Here is a 24,785-nt window from a genome sequence, read left to right on the forward strand (position 1 = left end):
GGTTTTCATTCCCTCTGGCTCCCTCACAGACAATTCCTGCCTGTCATCTGTCTTAAAGTCATGGCCAGGGGAATGTCAGACCCTGCTTCTATGGTAGAATACATGGTGAGTTTCTTAAAAAAAAAGCCTGGGGGGACGGGGGGAGCAGTGTTTAGGAATCTTTTTCTTTCTTCTCTGAAGCTCCCTAGGTGGTTCTGATGCACACAGAAGCTTGTGAGCCACTACTATGCAGTGTAGGACTATGGACAGACTTGAATTTGAATTCTGGCTCTGCCACTTAGCTGAGTGTTCTTGGGCAGTTGCTTAACCTCTCCCAGCTTTAGTTGCCTTATCCCTGAAATGAGGATCAAGTGGTACCTACTATATGTGGTAGCTGTAGAGGCTAAATAAATTAATATTAGGCACTTAGTGAGGACTAGAACAATGAGACATGGTTCATGTTATTAATTCTCCATACTGAGGATCAGCTTGGTTTTGTCCCACCTTTCTCTCCCTTCTATGAGCCTCAAACATTAGGAGAGAGGAAGCTTCCTCTATAGGGCTCCTGATCACATTTCTCCCCAGGGCAGAGGTCCAGCATGACTGCTCCCAGCCTAGTCTGCACCCTGCTGAAGCTGCTGGTTCTGAGCTTGGAGCTCCTGATTCTGTGTGGCCAGGTTGATGGTATCTTCCAGGATGCCAGCCAGCAGGCTGCGGTGACGATGCTCTGTGGTCATGGCCCGCTTCTCCCACAGGCCCTGCCAGGCTTGGAATACCTGTGACCAGATTCAGAGGTGTCTGTCACTCGGCCAGCCTTGGAGCCAGCTTGAGGCCTGCCCTCCATCCCCACTCACCCACAGCACACGGTGTGTCTGAGCTCGGGTGGCCTGCACATGCAGGTCATAGAGGGCTGCCAGGTCCTGTTCTGCCATGTCCCGCTCTTCGTGAAGGGCCTGCAGCTGGAATCTCAGCACCATCTGTTCCTGCTGCCATCTCTGCCTCTCCTCGCAGACCTTCAGTGATAACACATACTCTTTGCTGAGTGCCACCCATGTGCCAGGCTCTGTGCTAAATACTTCAAGTGTATTATTTTATCTAATAAACAACCATGTGTGACTCTGCCATCTTACAGATATGGCAACAGTGAATCAGAGAAGTGACCTAATTTGCCCAAATTCTCATGGCTAGTGAAGGTCAGAGCTGACATGGCACATGCCTTTCAATGGTTTGCAACTATCCTTGGGGTAAAGTCTAAAGCCGGAGATGTGGTACACACTTGTCTCTTTAGCCTTGCTTCTGACTACACACCTGTTCAGCTCCAGCCAGACTGGAGAATTTGCAGTTCCCAGACCCACTTTGCCAGTGCTTCCCTCTGAACCTTTGCTCATACTGTTTTGTCTTCTCTGAGAACATGTCCCCACTCCACCCACCCCCACCACATATCCATGTTATGTTTCTTAATTTGTTCAAATAAGTTGTGTCTATGAGTGCCTTGATGTGATGAGCAGTAACTGCCCTTGTGAAGCTCAGTGTCCAGTGAATTCCCCTGGCTGATTTCTGCCTGTTCTTTAAGGCTCAGCTTACATGCCATCTCCTCTGATCTGCTCCAGCCTGGGTCAGATATGCCTTTTTGGTCCCACAAGCCCCTAGCTACCCCATCCCGGCACTTAGCACTGAGAATTGCCTCATCTATCCCTGACAAGGCTGTGAGGGCCGTGAGAGAGGGTATGAACCAGTTTGTTGTGATTGATGATGGATTCCCAGCCCCTAGCACAGTACCTGGACCAATTAGAACCTCAAACCCTTAGTTGACCCTCCTCACCTTCTCTTCAGCCACCAGGCCTTTGACCTGGTCATCTGCCACCTCCTCCTTATGTTCCAAATGCTTCAGCTTCTCTCAAATCCAAATTTGGTGCTGCTCCCTCAGTCTCTGCCTCTGGGCCTGGGCCAAGAAGAACCGCATGGCCACATCTGGTACCTGCTGGGCTCAGTCAGAAGTCCATGTGCGTGCACAGCTTTAGGACCAGGGCCCAGCTTTTCCAATGGAATCTCATCACCAGAGCTGCTCCCAGAACAACATCCAGGACCTAACTGAGCTGGAAGAGCCTGTAGCCTGGGCAGAGACTCAGGAGGCCATGGTGGGGAGGGGAAGGTAGTGGCTCTGCCAAGAGGTGCCATAGTGGTCCTCAGGATCCTGTACCCTTAATCCAATCAACAGGAAAACAGCCCCTCCCCATGGCCCTCCCTTAGGGGTCCAGTCACCCTCAGGTCCTTTATTTGTCAAAAGCTTCACATTTCTCCCTGACATTGGGGCAGGGTAAGCAGGGACACATTAGCTGGGCTCTGTGGCTCTTCACTCCCCCTACAGCTTCCAGTTGTTCCTGGGGTACATGAGGTATTACCTGTTCCTTAGGCTGCCTGAGAGGATTCTTTTGGTGGAGCTCACAGCTTAGGGATGCTGTTGTTCCTGCCACTAGAGGAAAACGTAATTAATCACACTAAAGGTGGAGGAGACCTCCCACTCCCAACTCACCCCCAAGTCCCAGACCCACCCTGGGGCTCTCCCTCGAGGCATGGGCTCTGGCTTGCTGGTGAATCTGTCACCTGCAGAGAAGATATTAGGAGTGACAGTTCCATACCTTTCCTCCCAGGACAGTGTAGGTTAAGATCAGGGCTTGAAAATCACACAGATCACAGGTCCCAGTCCCTCCTCTTCTTAGCTGTATGACCTCGAGCAGGTGATCAGCCTAGTCTCCATGTTCTTCTCTATCAAATTGAGCTGATAAAAGTTGTAAACAGCATGAAATGAAGCACTGCGCCGAGAGCACTGAGCAGTAAGCACTTGCTCAATAAGTGGGAGCCACCATGCCCGACTCCCAAGGCCTAAGGCTGTAAAAACAAGTTGTAAGCAATTATGAAAAAAAAAAAAAAAGAGAAAGACCAGGAGAGGCTGGACAGGGGCAGGGTTTCAACCACCCTGTGATAAATCATGGAAGAGCAGAAAGGCCATGCAGCCTAAGGAGATGAAAGAGGACTAGATTAGGAGTCTAAGGACTTGAGTGGGATTGTACTTCTGCTGCCTCTGATTACACCTGTGACCCAGGCTCATGGGTCTTGCATCTTTTCTTTCTTTTTTATGACAGAGTCTCACTGTATCACCCAGGCTGGAGTGCAATGGTGCAATCTCCGCTCACTGCAATCTCCACCTCCTGGGTTCAAGTGATTCTCCTGCCTCAGCCTCCTGAGTAGCTGGGACTACAGGCATGCGCCACCACGCCTGGCTAATTTTTGTGTTTTTGAGTAGAGATGGGGTTTCACCATGTTGGCCAGGCTAGTCTCGAACTCCTGGCTTCAGGTGATCCACCCACCTCAGCCTCCCGAAGTGCTGGGATTACGTAAAGGCATGAGCCACCGTGCCCAGCCCTCTCACATCTTTCCTTTTCTTTTCTTCTATTTTCCTTTTTTCAGATGGAGTTTCACTCTTGTTGCCCAGGCTGTAGTGCAATGGCACAATCTCGGTTCAGTGCAATCTCCACCTCCCAAGTTCAAGCAACTCTCCTGCCTCAGCCTCCTGAGTAGCTGCGGCTACAAGCGTGTGCCACCACACAGGGATAATTTTTGTATTTTTGTAGAGATGGGATTTCTCCATGTTAGCCAGGCTGGTCTCGAATTCCTGACCTCAGGTGATCCACTCACCTCGGTGCTGGGATTACAGACATGAGCCACTGTGCCTGGCCTCATATCTTTTTTTGAAGGCTCAGTTTGCTCATCTGAAAAGTGGGCACAGTGTTATCTTTCCTGCTTAGAATACTTCTGTGGCTCACCTGTGACCTTTAAGACAAAGTCCAAATGTCTCTGTTTTACAAAGCCCTGTGTGACCTGCCCCCTGCTGCCCTCTCCAGTCCTTCCCTCCTGACTCTTCCTCAAGTTCTTTCTCCAATAAATCAGCTGCTTGCACTTCCCCAAGGGGACCAAGCACTTTCTTGCCTCTGAGTCTTTGCCTGTCATTCTCTCTGCCTGCAATGTTCCTCACTCATCTTTATTGACCTCCTTCAGGGATCGCTTCCTCCATGAAGTCTTCCTTCTCTCTCTTGCCAAGGCTAACTTAGATGCCCCATAGAACTCTGTGTTTATAAGCCTTTCAGAGCACCGATTATGGTGGTGTAATTGTTTCTTCCCAGGAGATTATAAGCTCTATGAGTACAGGGAATTCCCAGGGCCTATGTGGCACTGTGCCCAGCACACAGTGGGTGGTCAATAAGTGTTTGGGAATCAATAAGTCAATGAATGGATGGAGGTCTTCCTCAAAGTGCTCTGGAAAGACGACAGGAAGGCAGACACAAACGAGGCTCCTAAAAGGGTGAATGAGAAGACATACCTGCGGTTCTGGAAGCCCCACCACCTCAGTTCTGGCTCCTTTGAGCATCTGGCTTTTTGGGCACTGGCTTCACACTTTTACCACCTATGGAGAAAGGGTTCAAGGTAGGCACTGGCCATGGCAGGCCCAGGTGCCCTCAGGCCTCACCTTGCTTACCTGTAGCTCCCGCAGTGCCCTGCCCAGCTGACTTAGCCCACTGTCCGTCAGGGTGTCCCCAAGGAGGCCTAAACGCAGGGGCCTCAGGGCAGCCTCTTCTACTGCATCCCACAGGGTGGGCCTCACCTGTTTCACCTGCATCCTTCTTCCTGAGGCCCCCAACAGAGCAGCCTGGAGCAAACTCAGAGAGCTACCTGGTAAGGGGACACTCCAAGTGAATTACACCTTCTTGTGGACTATAATACTTTTAGTTTTTATTAGTAGTATTATTCATAAAAATATCTAACCCCCACCAGGCTTTTACACGTGCTTGATGGCACTTCACTAAGGCTGTTCATGGATTGCCTCTTTTATCCACACAACACTCCAATCAGGCCAAAGCTCTAATCTCTCCTGCCTCCCCCGACACTTTCCAGATGAGGCAATGGAAGCTCAAAGAGGTCAAGCTACTTCTTGGCAAGTGGCATAACCGAAACTCAAGCCCATGCCCTTCATCATGATACCAAACTAGCCTGAAGATAAACATGTCTGGCCCTCACTGCTTTATCCTTGTGGGTGTGAACTACTCTAATGTATCTTCCTCATTCCAAGGGGCCTAGCACAGGGGAAGGTCTGGGAACTTGCTAGCCAAATGAATGTGTGTTTGTTGATTTTGGAGACAAGAGCCAGGCATATTTTTACTCTTTTATTATGGAAAATTTCAAACATATACAAAGTATAGGAAATGCCATCTACCTGTCACCCAGTTTTGATAGTTATCAACTCATGCCATTTCTGTTGATCAATACCTCCACCATAACCTCCCCCAAATCCCTGACATCATAACATTTCAGAGGGTTGATTTTTTTTTCTTTTCTTTCTCTAGCATCTACATTAAGGACACAAAGGCTTTATTTATTTATTTATTTATTTATTTTGAGATGAAGTCTCGCTCTGTCGCCCAGGCTGGAGTACAGTGGCATGATCTCGGCTCACTGCAACCTCTGCCTCCCAGGTTCAAGCAATTCTCCTGCCTCAGCCTCCCAAGTAGCTGGGACTACAGGTGCCTACCACCATGCCTAGCCAATTTTTGTATTTTTAGTAGAGACAGGGTTTCACCATGTTGGCCAGGCTGGTCTCCAACTTCTGACCTCAAGTGATCCACCTGCCTCGGCCTCCCAAAATGCTGGGATTGCAGGCAGACATGGGCCACTGTGCTCAGCTAAGGCTTGATTTTTAATGAATGTGTGAAAATAGGAGAGTGCCTTCCCTTCTCTTATCTTCTCTCTCCTCATCTATAAATTAGGCCTGCCTCTCTTTCCTCATTTGTAAATTATATGTGCCTCATGGGGTTGTGGTAAGAATCAAAGGTATTTGTGCAAAAATGCTTGGTAAGTGGTGTAAGGCCTCTGAAGAGTGAGGAGTTACTTTCACTATTGACCTTGCTTTGCCTTTCCAGTTTCTGTCAGCCTAGGCACTCTGAGGCCCTCTTGAAGGGTCAGACTCTCTCTCTGGGCTGGGGTTGGGGCTGAGGCTGGTTGGGTGATGGGAGAGGCAGGCCCAAGGACAGATCTCAGAGCTTCCCAAAGAACCCCACACTCCCCCCGGCCACCTTGAGGGTCCAGATGAAGAAGGAGGCCACTGTAGTTGTTACCTTCCAAGAGCCGTGAGACAATCCAGGGCAAAGAGCCCTCCGCCTCCTCACCAACGACTTCACCAGCCAACACCCGCAGCAGGGGGCAGTCTCTGCAAGAGGGAGAGAGGAAGAAAGACGATATCCTCTGGTGGATGGGGAAAGAAATTGGACAGAATTACACTCTGATAAAAAGGGCAACTATTTCCAGAAACGTTTGTGCATCACTAGACAGATCTGCAACATTGTGTAGATCTTTATTTTATTAATATCATTTTTTCAATTACAGAAGTAATACGTTCTTGCCGGGCATGGTGACTCACGCCTGTAATCCCAGCACTTTGGGAGTCCGAGGAGAATGGAAGATCACTTGAGGTTAGGAGTTTGAGACCAGCTTGACCAACATGGTGAAACCCCATCTCTGCAAAAAATACAAAAAGTTGCCGGGTGTAGTAGCACACACCTGTAATTCCAGCTACTAGGGAGGCTGAGGCAGGAGAATTGCTTGAACCCATAGGGCAGAACTCCAGCCTAGTCAACAATGCAAGACTCTGTCTCAAAAAAAAAAAAAAAAGAAGTAATACATTCTCATGCTAAAAAATTTTAAATTATGTACCTGACAAGTAACTTGTACCCAGAATATATAAAGAGCTCTTACAACTCAATAATAAAAAGACAAATAACCCAATTTTAAAATGAGCAAGCCAGGCGCGGTGGCTCACGCCTGTAATCCCAGCACTTTGGGAGGCCGAGGCGGGTGGATCACGAGGTCAAGAGATCGAGACCATCCTGCCTCATGGTGAAACCCCGTCTCTACTAAAAATACAAAAAATTAGCTGGGCACGGTGGTGCATGCCTGTAATCCCAGCTACTCAGGAGACTGAGGCAGGAGAATTGCCTGAAACCAGGAGGTGGAGGTTGCAGTGAGCCAAGATCGCGCCATTGCACTCCAGCCTGGGTAACAAGAGTGAAACTCCATCTCAAAAAAATAAATAAATAAAAATAAAATAAAATAAAATAAAATGAGCAAAAGAAGATGACATCAGTGAAAGAATTCCAAGAATCCATCCATCCCCAAAATCACCTAGCAAAAATGCCAGAAACAACTTTATTTTAACTCTGAAAGATAGAGGTTTACAGCAACCAATGCTTAACCAGGAGAAAGGCAACTTAAATACAGAAGAGATCTCTATGGTGTTTTTTGTTTTGTATTGTTTTTAAAGATGGGGTTTCTCCATGTTGGTCAGGCTGGTCTTGAACTCCCAACCTTAGGTGATCTGCCTGCCTTGGCCTCCAAAGTGCTTGGATTACAGGAGTGAGCCACCACTCCCAGCCTGGTGTTTTAACTTACCCTAGCTCCAACCCCTTCCCCAGCACAGAGCTAGTCTTGAAGACAGCAGCTCAAATTTCTGGTGGGGGTTCCTAGTTAGGGAGGAGGCAGAGAAGATCTTGTTCCCAATGAATAGTGTTTGTCTTTTTGATTGTCTGGAGTTTTCCCCTGAAGAACTGATGAAAGGGAATTCTCTTTGCTTCACCTATCTCAGAACTCTCTCAAGGCAGAGCCGCTACACAGAGGTTGTTTCCTGAAAATTGCTGAAGAACAAAAGAACAAGGCACTGCTACCTGGAGCAAAAATAACAGTCGCGGCAAACAACTGACACCCTGAAAAACTGGGAAAAATTTGAAAGTGATGTTTTTGGGAGACTAAGGGCTTCAAAAAGTTTCCATGTGTACTAGAGATCCTAGAAAGCACACCCAGGGTAGGACTCATGTGCAGAAAAGGCCCAGTAAGGCAATAAACTTTCATCTCTGTCTGGTCTTTGGGCTCAGCACAAGCAGGAAGTGAAGGCTAAAACAGAGCTGTAAAGTGCCTAGCTAAGCTTAGGAGTGACTCCGTACAGAGCCAATCTGCAAGGAAATGGAGAATTTTTTCTTTTTTCCTTCCTTCCTTTTTTTAATTTTCATTTTCTTCTTTCTTCTTTTTATTTGTTTCTTTCTTCTTCTTTTTTAAAAAACAAAACAAAACTTCTTTTTTGGTCCCAGGAATTTAAGTAATTATATGTTAGGTCACTGGCTAACCACCAGAATAACAAAATGAAGGCTTCCGTGAATATAAAGGATACCGTCTTTGGAAAAAAAAAAAAAAAGAAAGAGAAAAAACAAAAAAACCCACAAAGATAAAGAGAGAATCTTGAAAACAGCAAGACAGAAGCAGCTTATTATGTGCAATGGATCTTCAATAATACTAAAAACAGATTTATCCCCAGAAACCATGGAGATAACATAAAGTTGGCCCTTTATATCCATAGGCTCTGCATCTGTGGATTCCACCAAGCATGAATCAAAAATATTTGGGAGAAAAATGATTTTGTCTGTACTGAGCATGTACAGACTTTTTCTTGTCATGATTCCCTAAACAGTATAGTATAACAACAATTTACATAGCATTTACATTGCATTAGGAATTATAAGTAATCTAGAGATGATTTAAAGTATGTAGGAGGATGTACGTAGGTTTTGGGCGGATATTATAACATTCTATTTTTTATTTTTATTAGTTTGTATGTGTTGTTTTTCTTTTTAGATGGAGTCTCACTCTGTCACCCAAGCTGGAGTGCAGTAGCGTGATCTCAGCTCACTGCAACCTCCACCTCCTGGGTTTGAGCAATTTTCCTGCCTCGGCCTCTCCAGTAGCTGGAGTTACAGGCATGCACCACCACTCACAGCTGATTTTTGTATTTTTAGTAGAGACAGGGGTTCACCATGTTGGCCAGGCTGGTCTCAAATTCCTGATTTCAAGTGATCTGCCCGCGTTGGCCTCCCAAAGTGCTGAGATTACAGGTGTGAGCCACCATGTCTGGCTATTTTTATTAGTATTTTTTTTTAGGTAGGGTCTTGCTCTGTCACCCAGGCTAGTGGTGTGATCATGGCTCACTGAAGCGTTCACCTTCTGGACTCAAGCTATTGCTTCAGCCTCTCGAGTAGCTACTATTATTTTTTTTACAGTCTTTTTTAATTTTTATTTTTTTGTAGTGACAAGATCTCACTATGTTGCCCAGGCTGGTTTCAAACTCCTGGGCTCAAGCAATCCTTCTGCTTTGGCATCCCAAAGGCTGGAATTACAGGCGTGAGCCACCGTGCCTCGCCCAAACCATTTTATATAAGATACTTGAATGTCTGTGAATGTTGATATCCGCAGGGGGGTCCTGGAACCAATCCCCAAAAAGATACCAAGAGACAATGGTATTTAAAGTGCTTAAAAAAAACGCTGCCAATCAAGAATTATATATCTGGCAAAACTATCCTTCAAAAATGAAGGCAAAATTATGACACTTCCAGATAAATCAAAGCTGAAGTAATTCCCGCTAGTAGACTTGCCTTACCAAAAATGCTAAAGAGAGTCCATCGGCCTGAAATGAAAGGACAGTAGACGTAACTTGAAGCCATATAAAGAAATAAGGAACAATAATAAGGTAACTACATGTGTAAATATAAAAGCCTGTGTTATTGCATTTTTGGTTTGTAACTCCTGTTTTTTGTCTATATGATTTAAAAAACAAATGCATAAAATAATAATTGTAAACCTATGATAATGGGCATACAATGTATACAGATATAATTTGTGACATTAGCAACATAACAAGAAAAGATGCAGATATATGGGGTAAAATCTTTATAAATATTGAGGCTACGTTGGTATTAATTCAAGCTAGATTGCTAGATGTTTTCTGTTTGTTTGTTTTAAGATAGAGTCTTGCTCTGTCACTCAGGCTGGAGTGCAGTGGTGTGATCTCGGCTCACTGCAACCTCTGCCTCCCGGGTTCAAGTGATTCTCCTGCCTCAGCCTACCCAGTAGCTGGGACTACAGGTGTGTGTCACCACGCCCTGCTAATTTTTTGTATTTTTAGTATAGACAGGGTTTCACCGTGTTAGCCAGGATGGTCTTGATCTCCTGACCTCATGATCTGCCCGCCTCAGTCTCCCAGAGTGCTGGCATTACAGGTGTGAACCACTGTGCATGGCTTTTTTTTTTTTAGATGAGGTTTCACTGTATTGCCCATGCTGGTTTCAAACTCCTGGGTTCAAAAGATCCTCCTGCCTCAGCCTCCTGAGTAGCTGGGATTACAGGTGGATACCATTGTGCCTAGAGAGATTGTTTTAAATTTAAGATATTAATTGTAATCTCCAAGGTGGCCACAAGGAAAATCAGTTTTTTTTGGGTTTTTTTTTTGTTTGTTTGTTTGTTTTGAGGCGGAGTTTCGCTGTTATTACCCAGACTGGAGTGCAATGGCGCGATCCAGGCTCACCGCAACCTCCGCCTCCTGGGTTCAGGCAATTCTCCTGCCTCAGCCTCCCGAGTAGCTGGGATTACAGGTGCGCACCACCATGCCCAGCTAATTTTTGTATTTTTAGTAGAGACGGGGTTTCACCTTATTGACCAGGATGGTCTCGATCTCTTGACCTTGTGATCCACCCGCCTTGGCCTCCCAAAGTGCTGGGATCATAGGCATGAGCCACCGTGCCCAGCCCTTTGTTTTGTTTTTAAGACAGAGTCTCACTCTGTCACCCAGGCTAGAGTGCAGTGGCATGATCACTGCTCACTGCAGCCTCAACTTTCCAGGCTCCAGCAATTCTCCCACTTCAGCCTCCTGAGTAGCCAGGACCACAGGTCTGCGCCACTATCCCTGGCCAATAGAAAAAGAACTTTTTAAAATATGAGAAAAAAACCCTGTTCACTTGGCCAAATGGATTTACGTCTTTATTGCTCATTAACTGGGGCAAAGGAAGTATCATTTTAAAACTCAAGCAAATTGAGTGTCTTGTATCCTGTCAGAGGAAAGAAATTAAAAAAGGAAAAAAGAAGGAAAAAAATATCAAAAAGGTAATGAGAAAAAAATCAATACAGCACATTGCAAAAAATCAATTAATACAAAAGGCAATATTAGAAGATTTAAGAAACAAAAATATATAGCCAAATAGCAAAATGGCAGAAGTAAGTCCTTGTTATCAGTGATTACTTTAAAGGTAAATGGAATAAACTCCCCAATTAAATAACAGAGTTTGGAAGAATAGGTTTTTTTAAAAGCCCATAATTGCTGGGTGCGGTGGCTCACACCTGTAATCCCAGCACTTTGGGAGGCTGAGGCAGGTGGATCACGAGGTCAAGAGATCGAGACCATCCTGGTCAACATGGTGAAACCCCGTCTCTACTAAAAATACAAAAAAATTAGATGGACATGATGGCGCGTGCCTGTAATCCCAGCTACTCAGGAGGCTGAGGCAGGAGACTTGCCTGAACCCAGGAGGCAGAGGTTGCAGTGAGCCAAGATTGCGCCATTGCACTCCAGCCTGGATAACAAGATCGAAACTCCATCTCAAAAAAAAGCCCATAATTTATCTATGTGTTGTCTACAAGAGGCTCATTTTATTTTCTTTATTTTTTTAAGAGACAAGTTCTCACTGTTGCCCAGGCTAGAGTATGGTGATGTGATCAAGGCTCACTGCAGCCTCAACCTCCCAGGCTCAGGTGATCCTCCTGCCTCAGCCTCCAAGTAGCTGGAACTACAGGTGTGTGCCACCATATCTAGATATTTTTATTTTTTGGTAGAGATGGGATCTTACTCTGTTGCCCAGGCTGGTTTCAATCTTCTGGACTCAAGTGATTCTTCCACTTTGGCCTCCCAACGTGTTGAGATTATAGGCATCAGCTGCCATGGCAGCCAAGACCCACTTTAGATCCAAAGACACAAATAAGTTAAAAGTAAGAAAATGGAAAAAGATATTCCATGCAAATAGCAACTAAAAGAGTCTGTGGTGGCTATGTAAATATGACACCAAATAGACTGCAAGTCAAAAACTGTTACAAGAGACAAAGAAGCACGTTACATATTCATAAAAGGTTCGATTCATCAAAAAGATAAAACAAACATAAACATGTATGCACCTGACAATAGAGCAACTATGTGAAGCAAAAGTTGACAGAAATGAAGGGAGAAATAGATAGTTCTAGAGTATTGGAGACTTCAGTACTCTACTTGCTTTTCTTTTTCTTTTTTTGAGATAAGATCTCACTATATTGCCCAGGCTGGTCTTGAACTCCTAGGCTCAAGCAATCCTCCTGCCTCAGCCTTCTGAGTAGTTGAGATTACAGGTACATGTCACTACACCCAGCTTCCCCAGTTTCAATACTAAGCAGAACAAGTAGACAAATGATCAATAAGGAAGTAGAGGACTTAAGTAACACTAAACCATTTAGACCTAAAAGACATATTTAGAACACTCAATCCCAAAATAACAGAATGTTATTCTTCTCAAATGCACAGAACATTCCCCAAGGTAGACCATATGCTAGGCCACAAAGCAAGTGTCAATCATATTTAAAAGTTAAAATCACACCAAGTATCTTCTCTGGCCATAGTGGAATAAACTAGAAATGAGTAACAGAAGAGAAACTGGAAAATTCACAAATATGTAGAAATCAAACCACCAATGGATGAGAAAAGAAATCACATGGAAAATCAGAAAATACTTTCAGAAGAATGAAAACAAAAACACAACATATCAATACTTATGGGATGAAGTAAAAGTAGTGCTCAGAGAGAAATGTGTAAGTGTAAATGCCTACATTAAAAAGGAAGCTCTGTAACCAATAATTTAACTAGACACCTCAAAAAAATAAACTAGAAAAAAAAAGAGAAATAAACTCAAAGCTAACAGAATAAAGAAAAGAATAGAGATCCAAACAGAGATAAATGAAAAAGAGAATATAAAATAATAGAAAATCAATGAAACCAAAGTTGATTTCTTGAAAAATATTTTAAAATGGGTGGGAGCGGCAACTACGGATCCACTGGAGGAGAGAGAAATGCAGGTTGCTGCATGGTTTAAAAAATATTTGAAGAGGGCCGGGCATGGTGGCTCAAGCCTGTAATCCCAGCACTTTGGGAGGCCGAGGCAGGCAGATCACGAGGTCAAGAGATCAAGACCATCCTGGCCAACATGGTGAAACCTCGTCTCTACTAAAAATACAAAAATTAGCTGGGCATGGTGGCGTGCGCCTGTAGTCCCAGCTACTCGGGAAGCTGAGGCAGGAGAATTGCTTGAACCGGGGAGGCAGAAGTTGCAGTGAGCCAAGATTGTGCCACTGCACTCCAGCCTGGCACCTGGCGACAGAGTGAGACTCTGTCTCAAAAAAAAAAAAAAATTGAAGATCACACCATTCCACAGTATGAGGTGAACCCATGAACCACAGAGATTTTACATCACCTTTCAGAACACAACAGGGTCTGGGACAGGGATGTCTATCTGATAATAGAGGACTTGAAGCAGAAAGCAAGTGAATACGAGTCAGAAGTATCTTCAAGATCTTTTCATGGAGAGTGTGAATTTTTCCCCTGCCAGTCTGTCTAGCACTGGTTCCAGGTATATGAACTCTTTGGCTGACAGTGTGGTGGTCTTTGAAACAAAGGAGACCCCACTAGCTAGTTTTATCTCTGCAGTGAATGATTGGACCTCCGATGTCTTTCATACCAAATCCAAAAGTGAAGAAATCAAGATTGAACTGGAAAAACTTGAAAAAAATCTAACTGCAACTTTAGTATTAGAAAATGTCTACAAGAGGATTTCAAGAAAGCAGAGTTACTTCTTTCTACAGAAAGGGCCAAAGTTGATCATCATCGTCAGAATATGGACTTTCTAAAAGCAAAGTCAGAGGAATTCAGATTTGGAATCAAAGCTGCAGAGGAGCAACTTTCAGCCAGAGGCATGGATGCTTCTCTGTCTCATCAGTCCCTAGTAGCATTGTCAGAGAAACTGGCAAAATTATAATAGACTATACCTTTGAAGAAAAAATTGAAGTCCTTTTTAGACTTAATACCTAATCCATCTCTTGCTCAGGTGAAAATTGAAGAAGCAAAGTGAGAATTAGATAGAATTGAAGCTGAACTTAGAAGGAGAGTAGACATAATAGAACTGTGACAAGAGCCAAATAAACATCTTTTCCCTAACAAAGTAAATTGAATAGGACTTTACAGAGTTCTTTTTCCTCTTGGCATGTCTTAATAACAAAATTTTCTGTGTTCCTAGATTACAGAATGTCATAATTGATAGAATATGGTTTCTTACTGCTCATTGCATTTTTGTGCCCAAATACATAGTTTTCATATCCTTTTCTCTTAAAAAAATTTAAAATGGACAAACCTTTAGCTAGATTGACTAAGAAAGACAGAAGACTCATATTACTAACATTAGAAATGAAAGTGAGGACATTGCTACCAACCTTACAGAAATAAAAAGGATTACAAGAGAATGCCACAAACAATTATATATCAACAAATTAGAGAACCTAGATGAAATAGACAAATTCCTAGAAAGACACAAATGATCAAAACTGACTCCAGAAGAAATAGAAATTCTGAATAGACCTATACCAGGTAAAGAGATTGAATCAGTAATCAAAAACCTCCCAACAAAGAAAAACCCAGGACCAAATGGCTTCACTGGTGAATTCTAGCAAACAGTTGAAGAAAAAGTAACATCAAATCCTCTTAAACTGCTCCAAAAAATAGAAGAAAAAGGAAGACTTTCTAACTCATCCTATGAGACCAACATACATTGCCCCAATACCAAAACCAAAGACAACACAAGAAAATAAAATTACACACTAATATCCTTCTGAATGTAGATGCAAAAGCCCTCAATAAAATACTAGCCAATGAAATCCGCTGAATATTAGAAGAATTATACATCATGATCAACTGAGATTTATCCCAGGAATGCAAGGGTAGTTCAACATGAAAATAAATCAATATATAATATACCACGTTAATAGAATGAAGAAAAAATCTGAGGATAATTTCAACAGATACAGAAAAGCCTTTGACAGTATCCAACATCCTTTCATGAGAAAAATACTCAACAAAACAGGAATAAAAGGGAAATTTCATAACATAATTAAGGGCACATATAGAAAAACCCACAACGAATATCATAAGCAATCATGAAAGATTAAAATCTTTCCCCTCAGATCAAGAACAATATAAGTGAAATGGGAGGGAGAGATGCAAAAATAAATAAATAAATAAAAAGAACGATATAAGTATGGCTACTATCACCACTGCCATTCAGCCTTGTAATAAAAGTTCTAGCCAGAACAATCAGGCAAGAAAAAGAAACAAAATTATTGAAATGGGAAAGGAAGAAATAAAACTATCTCAATTTGCAAATGATATAATTTTATACACAGAAAATCCTAAAAAATTCATATCCAAAAGGAACTATGAGAACTAATAAACAAATTTAGTAAAGTTGCAGAATACAAAATCAACACGCAAAAATCAGTTGTATTTTTTTTCTGTTTTTTGAGATAGGGTCTAGCTCTGTTGCCCAGGCTGGTGTGCAGTGATGTGATCAAGGTTCACTGCAGCCTAGACCTCCCAGGCTCAAGTGATCCTCCCATGTCAGCCTACTGAGTAGACGGGACTACAGGCACACACCATCATGCTCATCTAATTTTTTTATTTGTTTGTAGAGAAAGGGTCTCACTGTATTGCCAAGGTTGGTGTCCAACTCCTGGGCTCAGGCGATTTTCCCAGCATGGCTTCTCAAAGTGCTGGGATTGCAGGCATGAGCCACAGTGCCCAGCCAAAAATAGTTGCATTTCTATACACTAGAAATGAACAGTCTAAAAAGGAAATTGTTTAAATTCCACAAAAATAATAAAATACTAAGAAATAAATTTAACCAAGGAGGTGTAAACCTTATACCCTGAAAACTGCAAAACACTGCTGAAATAAATTAAAGAGAATTTACATATATGAAAAAACAGCCTGTGTTCATTGTTCATGAATTGGAAGACTTAATACCATGAAGATGGCAGTATTCCCCTAACAAATCTAGAGATTCAATACAATGTCTATCAAAATCCCAATGATGGCCTTTTTTTTTTTTTTTTTAAGAAATGGAAAAGCCAAATCCTAAAATTCCTGTGGAATTGCAAGGAGCCCTGAATAGCCAAAGCAATGTTGAAAAGAACAAAGATGAAGGAATTACACTTTCCCATTTCAAAGCTTACTACAAAGCTACAGTAAATAAAATAGTGTCAGGCTGGGCCCAGTGGTTCATGCCTGTAATCCCAATACTTTGGAAGGCTGAGGTGGGAGGATAGCTTGAAGCTTGAGCCCAGGAGTTTGAGACAAGCATGGGCAAAATAGTGAGCCCTTGTTTCTACCAAAAAAAAAAAAAAAAAGGAATTTTTAAAAATTAGCTAAGTGTGGTGGTGCACCGGTACTCCCAGCTACTTGGATGGCTGAGGCAGGAGGATCACTTGAGCCTGAGAGGTCAAGGCTACAGTGAGCCTTGATTGCATCACTGCAGTCCAGCCTAGGTGGCAGAGGGAGACCCTGTCTATAAAACAAAATTATATTAAATTAATACAGTGTGGCATTGCCATAAGGATAGCCTTTGACAAGGACAAACACGTGGCCAGGCGTGGTGGCTCAAGCCTTTAATCCCAGCACTTTGGGAGGCCGAGGTGGGTGGATCACGAGGTCAAGAGATCAAGACCATCCTGGTCAACATGGTGAAACCCCGTCTCTACTAAAAATACAAAAATTAGCTCGGCATGGTGGCGCGCGCCTGTAGTCCCAGCTACTGGAGAGGCTGAGGCAGGAGAATTGCTTGAACCCAAGAGGCGGAGGTTGCCTGAGCTGAGATTGTGCCATTGCACTCCAGCCTGGGTAACAAGAGCGAAACTCCTTCTCAAAAAAAAAAAAAAAAAAAAAAAGACTAACACGTTTTCATGATTAAAAATAGTCAACAACATAAAAATAAAAGGGAAAGGGAAGTTTCACAATATGATAAAGGCTATATAATCAATGTAATATAATTGAGAGTCTTGACATAAATTCATACATATGTGGCCAACTGATTTTTCACAAGGGAGCCAGGACCAGTTAATTGGAAAGAATAATCTCTTCAGCCAATGGTGCTGGGAGAAATGGGTAGAATGAAGTTGGACCATTACTCCATACTAATACAAAAAATTAACTCAAAATGGATCAATGCCCTAAATGTAAGAGATCAAGCTATAACACTATTAGAAGAAAACTTAGGGGTGAATCTTCCTGACCTTGGATTTTGCAGTGGTTGCTTAGAAAAACAGATAAACTAGGCTTCATAAAAATTTTAAACTTTTGCTCTATCAAAGGACGCTATCAAGAAAGTGAAAAGATAGGCGTGGTGGCAGGCACCTGGAAAGAAAGAAGAGAAAGAGAAGAGAGAGAGAAGAGAAAAAGAAAGAAAGGGAAAAGATAACCTATAAAACAGAAGAAAATATTTGCAAATCACATATCCGATAAGGGTCTAGTATACAGAATATATAAAGAACTCATAACAAGAAAAACACAGATAACCCAATTTAAAAATGGGCAAAGGATTTGAACAGACATTTCTCCAAAGAAGATCTAGAGATGGCCAACAAGCACGTGAGTAGATGTTCAATATAATTAGTCATTAGAGAAATGCAAATCAAATAAAAATGAGATGCCACTTCATAACTACTAGGTTGACCATAATAGAAAACACGGAAAATAACGAATGTTGGTAATTGTGGAGAAGTTGAAACCATTGTACATTGCTGGAAAAAATACAAAATGGTGCAGTGCTGTAGAAAGCAGCATAGTAGCCGGGTGCGGTGGCTCACGCCTGTAATCCCAGCACTTTGGGAGGCCGAGGCAGGTGGATCACAAGGTCAAGAGATCGAGACCATCCTGGTCAACATGGTGAAATCCCGTCTCTACTAAAAATACAAAAAATTAGCTGGGCACGGTGGCGCGTGCCTGTAATCCCAGCTACTCAGGAGGCTGAGGCAGGAGAATTGCCTGAACCCAGGAGGCGGAGGTTGTGGTGAGCCGAAATCACGCCATTGCACTCCAGCCTGGGTAACGAGCGAAATTTCGTCTCAAAAAAAAAAAAAAAAAGAAAGAAAGAAAGCAGCATGGTAGTTCTTCAAAAGTTAACCATAGACTTACCATATCCATATGGCCCAGCCATTCCACTCCTAGGTAAATACCCAAAAGAATTGAAAAGAAGTATTCAAACAAATACTTGTACATGAATGTTCATAGCAGCAGTATTCACAATAGCCAAATGATGGAACTAGATGGTTCCACAACATTGTGAATGTACTAGACATCACTAAATTGTACATTATAAAATGGTTAATGGTTAATTTTATATTATATGGACTTTATCTCAACAAAGACAAACATACAAACAACTTTTAAAACAGTTACCATATGACCCAGCAATACCGCTTCTGGTATATGTCTGAGATAATTGAAAACACATGTCCAAATAAAAACTTACATGTGAATGTTCATAGCATCATTATTTTAAAATACCAAAAGTGTAGCTAGGTTTAATGGTTCATGCCTGTAATCCCAGTGCCTGGGAATCTGAGATGGGAGAATCGCTTGAGGCCAGAAGTTTGAGAGCAACCTTGGCAAAAAAGTGAGACCACATCTCTAATAAAGAGAGAAAGAAAGAAAATAAAAGATGGCCAGGCGTGGTGGCTCATGCATGTAATCCCAGCACTTTGGGAGACTGGGGCGGGTAGATCACCTGAGGTCAGGAGTTTGAGACCAGCCTGGCCAATAGGGTGAAACCCTGTCTCTACTAAAAATACAAAAATTAGCTGGGCATGGTGGTGGGCTCCTGTCATCTCAGCTACTTGGGAGGCTGAGGCAGGAGAATCACTTGAACCCAGGAGGCAGAGGTTGCAGCCTGAGTGACAGAGCGAGACTCTGTCTCAAAAAAAAAAAAAAAGAAAGAAAAAAAGAAAAATAAAAAATACATATAATAGCCAAAAGTAGGAAACAACCCTAATGCCTATCAATGGATGAATGGATAAACAAAATGTGGTATAGCCATACAATGGAATATTATTTGTCAATAAAAAATAATAAAGTTCTGATTCACCCAAGTGGATAAACCTAAACATTATGCTAAGTGAAAGAAGCCAGAGAGAAAGACCACATATTGTATGGCTTCATTGACATGAAAAGCCCGGAGTAGCAAATCTACAGAGACAGAAAATAGATTAGTGATTGCCTTGGGCCAGGAGTTGGGGGCAGATTGAGGAATACCTGCAAATGGGAACAGGTTTCCTTTCTGAGGTGATGAAATGTTCTAAAATTAGACAGTGCTGATCAATGCACAACCTTGTGAATATACCAAAAACCACCAAATTGTACATTTCAAAAGAGTGAACTTCAGGGTGTATAAGTTATATGTTAATAAAGCTGTTATTTTTTAAAAAATAAACATACATGATAAAAGAAAAGACTTTAGAATAGTTTGGAATTTAGGATACATTTTCCTATTCTTTTCTATTTTACTGTAATTTGTTTTCAGGCACTTCTGAACTTGGCAACATTTCCATGATATTACCAAATTCATGAGCTGGTTTGAAATAACTATTTCCTGTTATTACTTCATATTTTCATAACTTTTGAGCAAAGGATGTAATGTGGGACATGAAGATATGATTTTTTGGGAATTTCCCAGTCTTGGCTTTGAATATTTAGGTTCTTTCCAAGTTTTCAGTCTGATAGATCAAAAGAGATATAAGTAGCTGAAAAGGAATTAGTAATGTAAAAATTAAAAAGTGGTAGAAAACAAAAAATCTGAAAAATGCTTGAAGATGCTATTTGCAAAACTGTCCCTAGTGCACTTATCAACATATGAAAAAAAATACAGTGCCTGGAGATATTTATTTACTTATTTATTTATTTGAGTCTCACTCTGTCGCCCAGGCTGTAGTACAATAGCGCGATCATGGCTCATTGCAGCCTTAACCTCCTGGGCTCAAGCAGTCCTCCCATCTCAGCCTCCTGAGTAGCTGGGTCTACAGATGTGCGCCACCATGCCCGGCTAATTTTTTTGGTATTTTTTGTAGAGATGGGGTTTTGGCATGTTGGCCAGGCTAGGAAATATTTATTTTTATTTATTGGTTTCACTTCTCTAACCAGTTGCTTTTGACCACATCATCTGCCAACAATGGGGCTTAACTTGTGTTCTGGAATGCTCTTATTATGGAGTTGAGGATAGGAGAGACTGATGCTACCCTGGGCCTTTACATCTATAATTCAGCTCCCCACCTCACCCCTCAATGCAGTCAGAAGGCTCCCTCAGACTTACGGGGCTTCTGGGAGCTGCAGGATCCGTAGCACCCCTCACCACATGCCCTGGGTCCTGGGACCCTCAGGAGGGTCAGGCCCTCGGCAGGACACGGTGAGAGTGAGCAGACAGCAGGCCCTGTGGAGGAGAGGGTGGACTCAGGCCAAATGCCTAGTGGGGTGGGGTGACAAATACTCTCCTGTCCTCACCTGCCTTCACCCGCTGTGGCCTGCAAGTACAGCTCTGAGGAAGCTCTTAAGTCAGACACCTCCACTTCAGTGGCATCTTCTACCACCCTAGAGGAAGGGGAGGCTGAGCTCAGCTCCTAAGTAACAGGGTTCTCCCCAGCCCCCCAGAACCTCTACATGGGGAGCCCATGGAGATCCCCGTAGCCTGTAAGAATCAACCAAAGGCTCCAGGTTCAGTCTACTTCTCTAAACGTTTCTCATCCTCATGATTTTATTTTCCTTCCTGCGAATAGGGTAGTTGGGATCACTCCCATTTTATAGATGGAGAAACTGAAGTCCTGCTCAGTGAGATGCTCAAAATTACCCGGTATGACAATGACAGAGTCGGGACATGGGGCTGGGAATAGAATTGAGGTGGTGTGAGTTGAAGAGGCGTTAAGTGGGGTGAAGGGAGTGAAAGGAATGGGCACATGGGATGAAGGAAGAGGGTCGAGGGTGATCCTGAGAGCAGTCCCTCACCCTGTAAGCATGACCCCAAACTCAGAGCTTCCTTTCCCTGAGGTGGCAGTTGGCGAAGACCCACAAAGGCTCAGCTTGGGAGAGGCAGCCCTGCCTTAAGACAAGCACCCTCAGACTCCACTGGGCCCTGAACACTCACAAGCCCAGAGGGGCCACATCCAGTACTGACAGGTTCTCCACCCCTGGAGAGAGCAAGTCCTGGGTCCTTCCTCTGGGGCTGAACTGGGGGTCACACAAGCACACATGTTACAAACTGAGCCTTTCCCTACCTTCAGCTCACATGATCCTCCTGGGGACCAAACAGGGCACCAAGAATTCAGCCTTTTCACAGTCAGAGGAGAGGAGAACTCAGAGAGGTACACCCATGCTGGTAAGCAGCAGAGTGAGGCTGGACCCACGCTTTCTGGCTCCCCATAAACCTCGGGCTCCTTCTGCAGCATCGCCCTGGCCCTGGTTCCCAGATCCCACTCTCTCCCCTCCTGCAAGGGTCTCACCTGCACCAGGCTAAGAGTGCTAAGCACAGGATCAGAACAGCTTTGGGGCAGAGCTTCCTCAAACAGCATCTGCAGCAGCTAAAGTGGAGAAGCGTTCAACGAGGATTAAGAAAGCATAAATCTGTCCTTCAGCATTTCCTGAGAGTGAAGTCCGTGTCATGCCCTATACTGGGGACATGGCATCCAGGATAGAAAGAGCACCAGTCTTCATGTTCACAGCAAGCCGGAAAGTGAGCAGACATTCTCAGTGGGACCTGCTGTTTGCTGCACAGGGATTCACGACATGTTCTGAGGCAGCTATTTTGATTTGGGGGCATTCTGATGAAGTCCCCACAATAAAACTTCCAAGCTTACCATTAGTATTACCAGGAAATGTGAAAATCAGATCTTCTTGGATATTTGATGTTTTCATGCAACCCCTCTCTAACCCTCAACCTATTAGCGCCAGCTTCCCACCTTCCTTTATTTTAATTAAAAAATTTTTTTCCTTGGAAGGATATCAGTAACAAGGAAAAAAATTATTTTTTGTTTTTGCTTTTTCTTTTTGAGGCAGAGTTTTGCTCTCATCACCCAGGCTGGAGTGCAGTGGCATGATCTCAGCTCACTGCAACCTCTGCCTCCCGGATTCAAGTGATTCTCCTGCCTCAGTCTCCCAAGAAGCTGGGATTACAGTTGCCCACCACCACACCCAGCTAATTTTTTAAATTTTTAGTAGATATGGGTTTTTGCCATGTTGGCCAGACTGGTCTCAAACTCCTGAACTCAGGTGATCCACCCACCTCTGCCTCCCAAAGAGCTGGGATAACAGGTGTGAGCCACCACACCTGGCTCCTTTCCACCTTCTTTGACTTCCCAATAGCTGCGTAAATTGACCCTGGCAAAACATCCTGCCTTGATCAACAGGGTGCTTGCTGTAGGAGCCCTACTGAGAGCTGATGTGGAGAGGGAAGATTCTCAGAAGTCTCTGGGAGAGGTAATCCCTGTGCCGCATGCGGCCTGTGCCCTGGTGGCTCCTCTGGGACTCACCTGAGGCACGAGTCGAGGTGCCTCTGTTTCCCTGCCTCGGAGCAACAGGGCCACACTGTACCCTCAGCCCACAGAGCCCAGTGTGGATTGGACACGTGCCAGCAGCTCCTGCTCTGCCTCCTACAGGGAAATACAGGCACATTCCACTGACTCAGGTGCCCTGAGCAAAGGAGCTCTGGAGGCAGCTGGTACCCCAGGATCCAGGGGCCTGAGGGCTCCCAATCTCCTCTCATCACCCTCCCAGACCTCCCTACCTGAGCAGCATCAGGGCCCAGGACTCTGTCAAAGGTGAAGCTTTGTTCCTGTGGGCAGGGCTGGGGTCAACTGTGATATTCCCATCTTCCCCTGCACCCTCCGCCCCACCCCTTCAGCCCCCGGCCCCCAACACACACTGCCCATCCACCTGAGTCTCCAGAGTCCCAAGTTGAAGCAAACGGATGTTTGTGGGCTCCACCAGGAGTGTGGGGCTACAGGTACCCACAGGGCCTGAGAAAGGAGGACTTCATATCAGCTGTCATAAGGAAAACTGGCTCCAGGATTCCTGAGTCCTGCCCTCAACCTTTGCTTCAGTTTCCCAACCCAAGCAGGCCCAGCCCTCCCCTCTTCCAAGAGGCTTTCCTGGGCTGCACTCCCTCGGAGTACAAATGTGGAGGGCTTCTTACCTGATCCCTTCCCCGACTCCACTTCTACCACCACAGTCAGCATGGCATGTGAGTTGCGAGAGACCATGAGGGCCCATCAGGGAGGCTGAGCTGCCTGGCTCAAACCAGACCCTGTGGTCACCACCTCTCCACAGTACATGGCCTCTCAACCTCTCAGCTTCCCCTCAATAATTCATGAATCCCATCTGAGGACTCGGGAGGGGTGGCTCTGGACCTGGTAACCTACTAAGGGAAGTGACATTCCCTTCTCTTGTGAGAGAACATTGCATAGGGTTCTTTCATTTTTTTTCCTTTTATGAAAATGTTCAAACATGTATAACACTGGAGAGAATAGTATCATCAGAGAGAGATCCAAGATGGCTGATCACTAGCAGCTCGGGATTGTAGCTCCCAGAGAAAACGCACAGAACGAGAGGATGCCACACTTTCAGACGAATTTTTCTTACCCACGGACCAGAAGATTCCCAGCAGAGGAGTCCCATGGGTCTCCAGGGCAACTCTTGTGGCTGGAGTCACGGTTTTGCTGGCCCCCCGGTGCGGCGGTTCTTGGTGCAGAGTAAACGGGACTGATCAATGTTTGGAGCTCCGGGAAGGCAGAGTCGCCCATTTACCTGATTGAAGAAGGGACTCAAGAGGGAAGCCAGACTGGAGATTCCTGGGCAGAAAAGCACCAGGAATCTTGATGCCGCTGTTTTGGCTGGGCAGTGGGTTGCTCAGATTTCGGCGCTGGGAATCAACAAGTTGGAGGTCCACTCAGAGACCTAATTTGAAAGTAGGCAATTACAAAGACGACAGGTGGATGAACTCACAATGATAGGAAGAAACCAGCGTAAAAAGGCTGAGAATACCCAAGATCAGAATGCCTCTCCTTCTACAGGTGATCACAGTTCCTCATCAACAAGAGAACAAGGCCTGATGGAGAACGAGTGTGTTCCAATAACAGATTTAGGCTTCAGAAAGTAGATAATAAGGAACTTTAGTGAACTGAAAGAACGTGTTCTATCCCAATGTAAAGAAACTAAGAACCTTGAAAAAAGGTTTGACAAAATTCTAATGAGAATAGACAATTTAGAAAGGAATATAAGTGAATTAATGGAACTGACGAATACAATACGAGAACTCCGTGAAGTATGCACAGGTTTTAACAGTCGAATTGATCAAGCAGAAGAAAGGATATCAGAGGTCGAAGACCAACTTAATGAAATGAAACGAGAAGACAAGATTAGAGAAGAAAGAGTAAAAAGGAATGAGCAAAGTCTCCAAGAAATATGGGACTATGTGAAAAGACCTAATTTATTATTGATAGGTGTACCTGAATGTCACGAAGAGAATGAATCCAAGTTGGAAAATATTCTTCAGGATATTATTCAGGAAAACTTTCCTAATCTAGTAAGGCAGGACAATACTCAACTCCAGTTAATCCAGAGAACACTACAAAGATATTTCTCAAGTAGAGCAACTCCAAGACACATAATCGCTAGATTCACTAGGGTTGAAATAAAGGAGAAAATTCTAAGGGCAGCTAGAGAGAAAGGTCATGTTACCCATAAAGGGAAGCCTATCAGACTCACAGCAGACCTCTCACCAGAAACC

At 43.9% G+C, this 24,785-nt stretch overlaps 1 protein-coding gene, 1 non-coding gene and 1 pseudogene across 2 annotated transcripts; 2 read left to right on the top strand and 1 right to left on the bottom strand.

Annotated features, from left to right (window-relative positions):
* Positions 1–505: 505 nt before the first annotated feature.
* Positions 506–23,259, bottom strand: LOC110569596 (uncharacterized). The gene is given in 14 exon segments (XM_064366266.1): positions 506–565; positions 567–755; positions 834–980; positions 1,793–1,921; positions 2,382–2,452; positions 2,532–2,583; positions 4,514–4,707; positions 6,105–6,238; positions 20,513–20,599; positions 21,150–21,221; positions 21,494–21,582; positions 22,531–22,650; positions 22,934–23,016; positions 23,193–23,259. Coding segments are annotated over 14 exon segments (1,494 nt in total).
* Positions 10,849–10,970, top strand: LOC135270671 (small nucleolar RNA SNORA27). The gene has a single exon (XR_010338814.1). It is a non-coding gene; the product is annotated as a small nucleolar RNA SNORA27 (small nucleolar RNA).
* Positions 13,498–14,102, top strand: LOC105715540 (HAUS augmin-like complex subunit 1; annotated as a pseudogene).
* Positions 23,260–24,785: the final 1,526 nt, after the last annotated feature.

Source organism: Aotus nancymaae, unplaced genomic scaffold, assembly GCF_030222135.1.
Source record: "Aotus nancymaae isolate 86718 unplaced genomic scaffold, 86718_ANA_hifiasm-v0.15.2.pri h1tg000064l_1, whole genome shotgun sequence".
Taxonomy (NCBI): Eukaryota; Metazoa; Chordata; class Mammalia; order Primates; family Aotidae; genus Aotus; species Aotus nancymaae.